The sequence below is a fragment of the Drosophila innubila genome (genome assembly GCF_004354385.1).
Source record: "Drosophila innubila isolate TH190305 chromosome 3L unlocalized genomic scaffold, UK_Dinn_1.0 0_D_3L, whole genome shotgun sequence".
Classification (NCBI taxonomy): domain Eukaryota; kingdom Metazoa; phylum Arthropoda; class Insecta; order Diptera; family Drosophilidae; genus Drosophila; species Drosophila innubila.
Window position 1 is genome coordinate 8,160,141 of NW_022995376.1, and position 13,241 is coordinate 8,173,381.

Below are 13,241 nucleotides of genomic sequence, written 5' to 3' on the forward strand. Positions count from 1 at the left end.
ATTTATTTCAAGTGAAATTGTTGTTGTAAGTAGAAAGATAAGTTGATTACATTTATGCCAAAAGAGGAAGTTTTTGTTTGTATACATGGAAGAGTATACATTAGTAAAACTGAGATTCAAAAATAATATAAATAACTTGAAGTTAGATCTGAAGGCTTATTAAAGCCTTTCTTTAACCTTAAAAGCGTTAATATATTTATTTTACTAACTCACACAATTTGCAGTGATTATTTAGCTACAAGAACAAAGAAAATTTATTTTATTTTATGTAAAAACCTTTTACATTTTTGTTCATCTAAACTTAAGTCAAACTTCTTTCTTTACAAGACCTAAATAGTTAGTTTAAAAACCAAAACTGGGAAAACTATTGATTCGTTTTGAAAAAAAAAGATTTACAGTAAAATATTTAGGAAGTAAATGAATAACTTTGAAGATCACAACAAGAAAATAATATGCTTTTTTTATGCATTTGATAATAAGATCATAAGATCATCAACTTGGCTGTAAGAAAACAATTCATAATTATCATGCACTTATTACAAGACAATTAAAAAAAATAACATAATGCTAATCATAAATACTAATTTTTAATTATAATTATGCAAAAAATTTTTTCTTAGATAAAAATCATTCTGTTTTGTCTATAAATATAGTTCATCAAAATTCAAATAAAAAAAATTAATAAATAAAAATTAGTATTCTATATTTAACTAAGCTACCTCACGACGGGGAATATTTAAAGGTGAGACTTTAAATTAAGAGATTCAACTGAATTGCCTTTCTGGTATCTGGCAATCTGTAAGTTGAGACTTAAATTGCCGTTGCCAGTTTGCCAAGTGGCACGAAACAGTTGGCAGTTAAACGACACAATCTTTAATCGGTTAACAGCGAGAGATCTGGCAACGTTTTCACAGTTGGCTAATAAAGCTATCAATAGACCAACAGCAACAACTCCATTCACTTTAAGCATCTCGTTGTTGCAGTTGCAGTTGCAGTTGGCCTTTAAACGCTTTGGTAATAGTTGAAAAGGCGTCGAGTACTTAATCATAGATGGCAGCAATATTTTATGGTACTTACAGTCGCGGCTCATGCCAGCTGAGAGACATTTCTTGAAGCGGCAATATTGACAACGATTGCGATTCAGGCGAATTACCAAACACTTGCCGTCTCTCAGGCAACGATATTCGATTTGCTTTTGAATGCTGCGACGAAAGAAACCCTGTAAAAAATATTGTTTATTAGTTTTATTATTTATTAGAGAGTGTATGGGTAAACTTACCTTGCAACCCTCGCAGGAGGTTACACCATAATGATAACCAGATGCCTTGTCGCCACAAACTTTGCAGGGCACAAAAGACTTTGAGGAAACTCCGTTGTTGTTGTTGCCGTTGTTGCTGCCGTTGCTGCTGCTGTTGTTGTTGTTGTTGTTGCTATTGCTGTTGCTGCTGCCGTTGCTGGAGTCAACAATGCCAAATTGTTGCTGCGCGTGCTGCTGTTGTTGCTGTTGCAATTGCTGCTGTGAGTGTTGGTGTTGTTGATGTTGCTGCTGTTGTTGTTGCTGTTGTTGCTGCGAGTGTTGCTCTGCAATGGCAAAGTGCAATTGTTGTTAGATTTGGAAAGTTGTCGCGCCTGTTGATTATGCAACACGACTCAATGTTACTTCACATTACTACATTACTCATACGCCGCTTTGGTCGGCGCCAGCAATTGCCGTAATAGCAATTTGCTAAATGAGTTTGCTGGCAACACACACACTCACACACATACACACACAACTGACGACTATCGCCCGCTCCACATCTGCCACACGTTGCACTCACACTTGGCCATGTTGCCTCATTTGTCAGTGGCAAGCGAAAAACGGCGACAGCTCAGTTGTCAATAGTCCAACCAAAACCCAACAAGATGGCAAATAAAAATTGTGCTCTAATCAATTGGCACCACAAAAGTTCCCTGGACTGCCCCTTAACCCTTGAACTCACTGAAAGAGCTTAATGAAAAGTGAATCCCAAAATAGAAATGGAAAATCAAATTAAATTAATGGAAATGGGACAATATTAAAAAAGGGATAGAAAAACCGACACAGAAAAGCTTATACCTTTATCAAGAAAAGCAATCTATATATAAAATAATTATTTAAGTAATCAGCCTTAATTTTCACAAAGTAAAAGAAGTAGAAAGTCTAGATATAGCCTGTACATGCCTGTTTACAGGGTGTCACGCAGTTTAGCACACTCTATCCCTTTCTTTCCACTGCTGATTAAGTAATTTACATTTCAAAAGCAATTTCTTGCAGTTTTAAACGTGATTCAAGCCTCAAATTCACTGTTTAGTTAAGGAAAATTCAGGGAAATGCATTAGGGAAATGTATTTTCCAAAGGCAATTGCTGCAACGGCAACAATCAAATTCAAATGCGACTCAAAAGTGCATTCAACTTCAGCAAATAAAGCAACAACGATGTGGCGATAAGGAAAAATGCCAAAAAATCACGTATACGCCAGCGTCAAGCCACCTACACAGCAACAACTATAAAAAAGAAAGAGAGAGAGAAGCGGAAAATACTGCACAACAACAACTTAGTTGAATCAGCCGCACAATTTTCACTGCAAGCGCCGAAAATTTGCAATGCAAATTGTAGAAAAATGGAGGCAGACGAGTGGCAGCAACAACAATAGTAACAACAACCAATGTGGCAACAACAGAAAGAAAATTGTTTGCTTCTTGGCATTTCATTTCATTTCAATTTGCCTTTTTCTAATGCTAAAAAAAAGGCAAATGAACTAAGCGCGGAGTTTGAACTACGAGTTGTAGTTGCCACAGTTGTTGTTGCTGTTGTTGTTGCAGCAATCGGCGTTGCCACACCTCGAAATGCGAGGCGAAATGAAATGAAATTAATGTGCAACTTGCACGCGCCAACACACACACAACGCACAGGCGAAGGAAGCAGAAGAGAGTGGGAGAGAGGGGGGGAGAAGAGGTGGAAAGAAGAGGCAAGTCGCCGCGTTACGCGCTTGTGCAATTGCAAATTGAATTTTCATCCAAAAGAGCTGAAGGAGCTGGCAGCAACAGTAGTTGCAGATGGAGGTAGAGGCGGAGTTGAAGGTGGAGGTGGAATGGCAATTGGAGGCATGCAACACAACGTCTGGAAAATGTCAACGGCTTGGGCGGCAAAGGAAATTCAAGTGCCACTCGCAGTTGCAGTTGCAGTCGCAATTGCTGCTGTTGTTGCTGCTGCTGTCGTTGCCTTGCTTCATTTTCGCGCTGTGTTCAAATGCAAATCACTTGGCCGCTTTTGTGAGTTGACAATTTAGACGCCATTGTTGTTGCTGCCACTGCGGTTGTGGCAGGGTGAGGCAGCTGCCGTTGTTGTTGTTGTTGCCGCCGTTGTTGTTCCCGCTGCTGCTTGCCATTTCCGCGTTGTCAGACAGTGGCAAGCGATAGACAACCGACAACCGACAACGACGACCAGTTCATAATTTTGTTGCAAGTTTGTTTGCATTTCTCTTGTGCAATGCTGATAAAAGAGACGCAAAGCGGAAAAAAAAAACGCAAAAGGAAAAACTGATTGAATGCTAAGAAAATGACGCTGACTCTGAGCAGACAGACAGACGGACAGACGGACGGACGGACAGACAGACAATCAGTTAGATATATACACTCGTAATGCCAACTGCAGTTGCCATCGTTAACGTCAACAACAACTAGTTTTGGCAGGGCTGTAATTCCCCGCATCACAACTTCCCCTTGGCCCAACTACTCTCTTACTCTTTCTATATCTCTCTCTGTCCCTCTTTATTTTCTCTCTCACTCTCTCTAGCAGCAAATTAATTTGTTTGCAACTTGCTCACGCCTCACAGCTGCCTCGCTAATTGCGGCAATTAACTGCTGCAAATAAATCCTTGCCAGCGTGCAACAGCAACACAAACAGCAACAACAGCAACAACAACAACAACATCAACAACAACCAATTAGAAAGCAAGCGAAACGAGGAAAACGATATTGCCACCAGCTAACTGAAGTGGTAAGTGCCCAGTTAATCACAAAAGGGCTTTCAATCTTCCATGTTGCAACTTAACGTATATTCAACAGATACTCGTTTTTCTCAATTAATATTTGAATTAATCATAAAGCTAAGAATTATACTTTAATAAATAATACTTAAGGTGTTCGTACAGTCATTTGCTGTTATAAACAAAGTTTTCGAAAATTCCATCCACAAATTGGAAAAATATGTAAAAAAAAACTCGAAAATAGGTTTTAAATTTTTTTAGATTTAAAAATCTACAATGTTTTTTTTTTTGGTAAGCACTGGGGCAAGAGAAAAATACTTAAACAAAAGGATTTCTGCATTCAATAAGCTTAAAGTCTCTTTTTTCTAAATTTCTAGATCTCTTAAAAAAAATTAATAACTACTTATTTTGTAAGAAATTTAAAAAATGCAACCCCTTGGCTGGAAAATGGATTTTTATAGGTTTTATGAATAAGTCTTTAAGTAATGTCCAAAGCTCGATTTAAAGCTCTTCCTCAAAAGTAAACAGACTTATAAAAAAAAAATAGGATCGAAATAATTTGTAAAAAAAATTCTATAAAATTAACAATAGATTTTACAGAAGATTGAAAATACTGATCATTAAATGATAGATCTATTAAAATAGTAATAATAACATTTATAAGCTTTCATTTAATTACATCCCTTAGCATTTACGAAAATTTCTCTCAACAATTGGTGTACTATCGAATCCTATTAAAGTCTTTACATAAAACACTTTTGTTAAGCGCCGTTTCAGGTTATTTATGAAAATGAAAACACATTTTCATGGCATTCAATTGCAACAATGCAGCATGCCGCATGCCACAAGCTGCAACTACAACTAGCAACATTGACAGACATTTTGCAACATGAAAGCAATTTCCTTGCCACATCTTTCAAATGCGACGAATAAAACTAACAGCAAATACAGTAACAACAACAACACAAGTGAATTGCATTCAATTTCACATTTTTCAGGCGGCGTCTTAATAGATTCCGCATAAAGGGAGGAAGAGAAGCAGAGGAGAAGGAGGAGGAGGAGTAGGAAAATCGAAGAGCGTGGAAATTAAGCGAAACTTTCAAATTGTTGTTGTTGTTCCTCTTTCGGTAGTTGTTATAGTTATTGCTCATATTATTGCTGTTGTGCAATGCAAAATTATTAACACTAAATTGAAAAACGGCAGAGCAACATTTTTACCTGCGTGTCCTTTGCTCAGATGCGCAACAGTTGAAGATGTTGCCGCGTGACCGGAGGAGGAGGAGGAGGAGCTGACCGCTGACGAGGATGTTGTATGGCCGTTGAGTTGTTGCTGCTGTTGTTGTTGCTGCTGCTGTTGTTGGTGATGTTGTAGCTGAAGCTGATTGGATTGGCTGGCATTGAGTAGCGTCGAGCGATTGAAATGCTCAGCGCTCGATGCTGACGACGATGATGAAGATGAAGATGAGACGGTGACAGAACTCGAACTGGAGGAGCAACCGCTGCTCCGTCCGCTGTCTGGTGAGGAATGGGCGCCGGCTGAGCTGGGACTATTGCTGGCGGGACCAAACTGATGCACACTGCTGATGGTGTACAAAGCACCTCCACCATTGCTCAATGACGTGCAGCTCAAATGTGCTGCTGTTGCTGTTGCTGCGGCTGCAGCAACTGTTGCTGCTGCTGCTGTTGCTGGTGTTGCGGCTGCAACAGTTGCTGTTGCTGCTGCACTGTAATATCCCTCGCACTGCAGCAACTGCAATGGATCCGCTTCAATGGCACTCAGACAATGTTGCAACTCTTGTGCTGCACCAGCAACTGTTGATGCCGTCGTCAGCTGCTGCTGTACTTGCTGCTGCTGGTGATGTGGCTCCAGTTGCGGTTCCTGTTCCTCGTCAGGATCTGAGTCTAGGCTGCCTGCTTCACTGTAGGCGCCTTGCGTAGATGAATCCTCGGGAGTGTCAAAGAAATGCAAATTGAAATCGGAATTTGCATCGAAACAAACTTCCGGCAATGCTTCGTTCTCCTCCTCTTCCTCCTCTTCTTCTTCGTCCTCCTCCTCGTCGTTATCTTCTTCCTCGTCGTCTGGCTGCTCCTGTTCCTGCTCCTCCTCCTCCTCTTCTTCCTCTACGTTTAGATCTGCAATATTTTTGTCGTTGTCCTGCTGCTGCTGCTGCTGTTGTAATTGTTGCTGTAGTTGTTGCTGTGGGCGTGTCGATTGGCCCAAGTTCTTAGCCACAGTGTCGATCAGCAGATGGGAACGTATTTGTGCCTGTGCCTCCAGCTCTATTTGGTATACATCCATGTTGCTGGCGTCGCTGCATTGGCATTCGCATCCATTATCATCAACAACATCATCACGCAAATTGAATTCAACACTGGCAACACTCGCCGGAGCGTTCTCAGCATTTTTATTACAACCAATCTTCCAATTCCAGTTCTTGATTTGAATTTCTATCCTATTTTTTTATTTTATCACTTCACGAAGCTGTTAAGCCGATAAATGAATCTCCTTATAGCTGCAATCAGTAGCTAACTGAACCATATAGAACTTGGTTTAAGATAACAATAAGAAGATCTAAAATCAACAGACTTAAGAGTTGTTGGGTTCAAAATTAAGCGGAATTTGAGACGGCTAAGTTCAAAAACCGGTTTCTAATAACTTTACATATATTTTAATTTTAATCCAGAAAATAATTTTGTTAAAAACTAAGCTGCAAAAATTCCTGGATGCTTTTACTTAATTTTATGAATACAACAAAAATATAATATTTATTAAATAAATTTTAATTTTTAAATTTGGAAAAAAAAAACTTTGAAAAACTCTAAAATGTTGATCAAAAAACATAAAAAAAATCATCTAAATTTTTAAAATTTTCGATAAATCTATAAATAAAATCTATTAGATTTTATATTGTTGTTTTTTATCTTAAATAACACATAAATCTCAATAAATTTGATGAAGAAATTTATCTAAATTCTTTTTTCACACTTCACTTGAACACAAACTATAATTAATTAACAATTGGATTATAATGCATATTTTCTGATTCACTTCCGTGATTGTTAATCTCGGTCTTGGCACTGGAAATGTTCACACTGTTTGTAGATTCCTGCAAATGGATAAGCAGGACACCGTCACTAATTAGACAAAATGGGGAAGAGGAGTGCGCGGTGGTGGCGAGCGAAACGGCGACGTAACTCCGGTTAGGAAAATGCCAAATGGAAAATGTGAAAATGTGCGATCGCGCGTACAAAACTCTCGCCTCGACGAGATCCAAGCGCCAACTTCACAGCGCTCCAAATGCGCAACAGAAATTCAAACCAAACTGCAGAACTGCAGAACCTACGACAACTACAACGACAACTACAACTACAACGACAACAACGACAGAGCGCAAGAAAAGAACAAGAATAAGAAGAAGGCGCGTGCGTCTGTGTATATGTGTATCTGTGAGTGTGTGTGTGTGTGGAAAGAGCAGGAAAATAGAATGTGTGGCTGCATGGAGTAGGAAAAACTTTTGTAGCGCCGTTTGAGCACGAGGCAGCAGAGCAGCAACTGCAGCAACAGCGGCAGAATGAGAAGGGGGTGCTGTTATTGCTTCTATCTTTCTAATCTGTAAGCTGCAAGAACAGCAACAACAGCCACAACAACAACAACACGCATTGGCACTCTCGCTATACGTTGTTGTTGTTGTTTTATTTTGCTGCACTTTTCCATTTGCGGAGACGATTCTGTTCCTGGTTGCTATTTTCAATTTCTATTGCCCGTGGGCAGCTCTGCATCTGCAGCTGCTTCAGCGTCGTCGACGTTGACGTCAACTTCAAGTGCACACACTCCACTCAAGATCAATTTCACACACACTATGAAAGCCAACGGGCCGAGAGAGAACCGTTACAAAGTTTGCACTATGAAACGAGAGAGAACGTAGGAGAGAGCGCATAGGCAGGAGAATAGGAAAGTCAAAGAACCTTTGCGTCTCTTTATTGCGCTCTCACTGCTTGCATGCGTGCATGTAAAAGAAAGAGAGAAAGAGACAGAGAAAGAGCGAATTCTATAATGCGGAAGTAAAAATGTTGCAGTTGCACTCAATGCAGTTCTTATTGTTGCTGTTGTTGTTGTTGCTAGGCAGTAGAAAGTGCCAAACGAGTTTTGGGCCCAAGATTTTAAAGCAGCGCTTTGAACTGGCAAAACTTTAGCAAGACGCCCGCAACATAGCGGAAAGAACTTTAAGTAGAGAAGGAACGGGAATAAGTGGGAACGGGAATGAGTGGGATTGCGACTGCATTAAGTAGTAATACTAGACGAAAGATTGACGTTAAGGTTTTATTGTTTTTATATAAATAAATTAAAATTTATATTGTCACTAAGTTAAGATTTAGTATAAAAGTAGATGAATAAATGAATACTAACATTTCGCTTTTATGCTTTGTTCATCAATTTAATTTTATTCAAATGTTATCTAATATATCTAATTTAAGTTAACAATTTATCATACATATCTAGAGATCTTTAGGTATTCTTCAACACATCAACCAAACTAATCCTAGCAACACTTTCAATATATGCACCTTTGCTGCCCACTCGCTTTATTTTCTTTCTCCTTTGATATGCACCTTCGATGGCACAGGGAAATAAATCGACAAAAATTTAAAAATCACCCAAGTGCTTTATGCGCACAATTTTCCCATTTCGCAACGGTCGCTGGCGCAACCGCCTCACACATTTTCCATGACGAATGCCTGGCACAAAAGAGAAGCAACGAAAGTCAATGATCAGCGTGCGGCGGCAGCGGCATCGGCAGCGACTGCGGCTAGTTTGCTATTTTTCCAACGGCAGCGAAAGCAACAGAAACTGTAAATAACAAGAAACGGCAACAACGACGCTGACGACAACGACGACGACGCCAACGCTAACGCAGACGTCAACGAGGATCGAAAGCGAAAAGTCAACGACAAATAGCAACTGCTTCGTAAAGCCGAAGAGCAAACGAGCGAACGTGCGAGCACCCGCCCGCCGCCCCCCAAATACGTAACATGTTCGATTGCATTTGCCTGATAAAACCTGATCTCTCACACACACACACATACACGACGCCATAAGACACGCGACGTTGGCGTCGGCGTCGACGTCGACGAACCAGGAAGAGAAAAATGAAAATGCCGCTCACTGGCGCACCAGGCGATGATTGTGTAATCGCTGTTAGTGTATGCGTGTCTCTGCGAGAGAGTGTGAGCGAGCATAAGCATCAGTGTGAGTGTGAGTGTGTGTGCTTTGAGTGAGAGTTATTTGCTGGGAGGCCCCTTCACCACATCCACGTGGGCTGTTGTTGTTGTTGTTGCCCATTGCCTATGCCAATGAATGACCATGCCCATTTTCTGGCATGCGCCCATTGCATTTCACTTATCAAGCGGCGGCGGCGGCGGCTGCTGCTGCTGCTCTTACTCATTTCTGTTTTTTTGTTGCGTTTATATTTGCTTGTCTAAGTTCAATGACTTGAGTAACGTCATGGGCAGCAGCAACAACAACAACAGCAGCAACAACAACGAGAGCAACAGCAACAAAGTGGCGCAAATGCGTTTAGTTTTATTTATTTGCTCATTATTATGCCCCTGCTGCTAGATTCTACAATTCTTGTTTACTTTGCACATTTTTTTCATAGTTTCTGTTTCTCTTATTGTTGTTGTTGTTCTTGCTCTTGTGGCTAGTTGGCGATTGTTGTTGCTGCCGTTTGCCTTGGGGCTTGACTGATATGATGGCAACAAAGCTGTAAACAAGCTATCAAGTTGGCATTAGAAATTATCACTTATAGTGAGAAATTATGAGTTATCAGCTGGATTCAGAACAAGTTAAACTGAATTCAATTTAGAAATAAATTCTCTTTGAATATAATCAATTATCAAAAATTTCACGTAGCATATATCTATGCATGTAAAGCTAATACATAAAACAAATAATAAAACCTAAAATCGAGTGCTAAAAACCTGTTAACCTATGGCCTAATTTAAAATTGTATTGCATACTTTTGGGCGATTAGCTTAGGGAGTTTTTCTTTTTAAGAATGATGCTTTGAGTCTGAATTAAGTATAGATAATGCCATTTAGTCAGATGTGTTTCCAAATGTCTGAAAAATTTAATGAACATTCCGAAAAAAAAATGCTGGTGTTTCTGATATGTAAGGGATTTTATTACTTGAATATTTTTTCAAAATTAGAGAAATCAGTTGCCGTATAGTTATATTAAATTTCAGCAAAACTTTTATTTATTAGTATACTTAGAACAATAAAAAAATTTATGTAAAATAATAATCTCCAAATAAATTCCTGAATAAATTTATTTTCTAAATTTCTTAAAAAAAAAAGCTCAAATACGAATTTGAAAACATTTTAATGAAATTATAAAGCAACACTTGAAGGTTGTCATTCTTCTGGGAATCTGGAAATGAGAACATGAACCATTTTGCCAACTTATCAGCAAACAATCTAACAGGCTATTTCAGTTGAAAAGACAGCAGCACGCTTGGCAAACTTTTGTCCCCAAGGATCTTTAAGGCTACAGCAACAACAGCAGCAACAATAAAAAAGATCCACAACCTCCCGCTGTTTGTGCCAGAGTCTTTCATGTCAGAATTGCAAAGCACACAAAATCCATATAAACGTTACACATGATGCCACAGCAGCAACAACGACAGCAACAACAACATCGACAGCAGCAACCACATGAGCCTAGAGCACAGATTCTTGCCTGTGGAATTTCTGGTCAACACTTCTAAATACGAGTGTGTGTATGTGTGTGTGTATTTGTGTGTGGCATGTGGCACAAACAAGCTGAAACCCAAACCCAACACAAAAGAGATTTTGGGTCGTACAACCTCAGTGGGAGCTATGGGATTCAGTTGTGGAATGGGGCAGCAACAGAGGCTGCAACATCAGAGGCATTTGCAATGTTTGGCTGAATGTCAGCAACCTCAATAAAATGTTGCGATTTTATTTGTTGCTCTTGTTGTTGTTGCCGTTTCTTTCCTGGGTCATGATCTGTTTCGTGAGCGAAACTGGGCAGCTATAAATAACAGAGCAAGAGCGAAAGAAAAATATAAACCTATATTTAGGCAAAGTGTAGCAAACGTTTCAAATACCCTGTATACAAGTTTTGAAGTAGAGCGGTTTGATATAAAAATAGATAAAAGGCTCCTAATATTATTCTAGGGGAAAGTCAGAAAAATAAAGGATAGTGTTGAATATTTGGAGTTTTTCAATTTATTATGCAGTATCAAATTAGAGGCCAAATAATGATAAAACTGGCACTTCGCAAATTAATCGTTTAAGATTTGACATAGTTATGACAGCTTAAAGTTTGTCAAAAATTCAATTTTTCAATATTGAAGTCGATTTAAAATAGAATTAGACATGATGTTATTAACCGATTTAAAAGACTGTTCTTTAATAGAAAATGATAATTATAGCAATGTGTTTGCTGTTAAAGACAATTAATCAAAAGAGATAAACAGTTTTTTTAGAATGAGATACTATAAAATACCCAACAAATTCAACAATGCAATTGCAATCAAACCTATGAAAAATTCACACCTTTCTCTACAAATTCCTAAAGATTGTCGTGTTTATGATATACACTTTTGAAAAAATAAATGTTTTTTAAATTTACATTATTTTATAACGATACATTGTGTATGAAAACGGAGAAAGAGGATAACGTACAATAAGCCATCTAATTTATTTTTTTAATCGTTTTAAATATACAAAAGAGTATCTGCTAGTTGTGACTTTATATAGTTTACTTTGAGCTATACATACCCAATAAAATATCGCTGGAAACGGAATGCGAACTCAGCGATGAGGTGTGTCCGTCCGATGGACTTTGGGGTGGTTCTCGAAATGGGCTGCTGGGTGTTGTGGGTGGCGTGTTGAGGCAACGTTGACTGCCCAAAGTTGCAGGTGCACTTGCAGTTGCTGTTGTTGTTATTACTTCGCTTGCTGTTGTTGTAGTTGTTGGCGTATCAGTGCTACGAAAATAGCCACTTGCAATGGAAAGCCTGCAAAACAAAAGATACAATTTCAATTGATTTCGAATTGATATTCATTTTCATTGTCAATGTCAAATTTAATCGAAATGCAATTAAGCTGCCGACCTGGCCTACAAAATTAAATGCTTTAACGTTCGCCAATTGTCTTGGGCTCCTTGCAACGCCTCTCGCGTATCCTTATTTATTTGCCTTTCACATCGCGCAGGTCACGTAATTGATTGGAAAAATGGCCATTCATGTTGAGTGCAGTCGAGCAGGGCCAACTGCCAGTTGACTGACTATCCACCCACCCCCACTCCAATCCCAGCCACATCCTCCATGCCGAACCCAACCCCCATCTCTGTGGACTGGCATACTTCTTGGCTCGTTATTGCTCGTAATTGGCCATTTTCCTGGCGGTCCGGCACAGAATTTATTGAATATCAACGATTGAGGGTGAAAGATAGTGGGAGAGAGAGAAAGAGAGAGCCAGAAACTGGGCAAACAGTTAACAATGTCAGCCACATTGATCGATAGCTCAGGCTTAAACGCCGCCAATAAATAAATGGTTCAAAGTAGAAAAGGGTTTGTCGTAGACTTCGCTTTAATATTTAATACTGATTAGCTAACGAGTTTGCTTTGAATAGACTTTATTCACTTTCAATCTGAAATCAAGCGCGGTTTCGCTTCAATGCACTTTCGCATTACGTATACGCACTGTGGTCGCTGTGGCTCTGTTGTCACATATATTACTCATACGCACTGCAGTTTTTCCCGATTCCATTCCCTTTTCCCGTGCTGTTTAGCCACAAACCCACTTATTTTTGTGGCATCCATTTGCATCTGACAGCAGTTTGTTTATTATTAATAGGCGACTAGAAAATACTCTGTAACTTGTATTATTGCTGGGATATAAAGAGACATTTTTAGATTGCCTGTGACTTTTTAAAACTACTTCAGTCGAAATAAATATTGATCAATCTATATTTGGAAATATATCCTATTTCATCCTATTCAGCTATCCAATTAATTCCAAATTTAACATAATATTATTAATAATTGCTTTAAATTGGCAACACTGTATATACCCCTTTTGTTATTCCTTTCAGCTACAGGACACTTTAAAAATCAATATGCGCTTTATATGCCCATCTCCTAGGACGTAACCATCGCATCGTGTGCCGCAACTTCATCTTCCTTATTCCCTTCCCTTTT

General features: G+C 39.0%; 1 protein-coding gene across 1 annotated transcript in view; it reads right to left on the bottom strand.

The window, feature by feature from the left end:
• The window catches only part of LOC117787834 (ecdysone-induced protein 78C), a 40,100-nt gene extending 33,790 nt beyond the window's left edge, over positions 1 to 6,310 (bottom strand). Inside the window, 6 exon segments of the mRNA XM_034626453.1 lie at positions 1,078 to 1,219; positions 1,280 to 1,567; positions 5,234 to 5,324; positions 5,442 to 5,641; positions 5,644 to 5,731; positions 5,733 to 6,310. Of these exon segments, the coding sequence (XP_034482344.1) occupies positions 1,078 to 1,219; positions 1,280 to 1,567; positions 5,234 to 5,324; positions 5,442 to 5,641; positions 5,644 to 5,731; positions 5,733 to 6,310 (1,387 nt within the window).
• Positions 6,311 to 13,241: the final 6,931 nt, after the last annotated feature.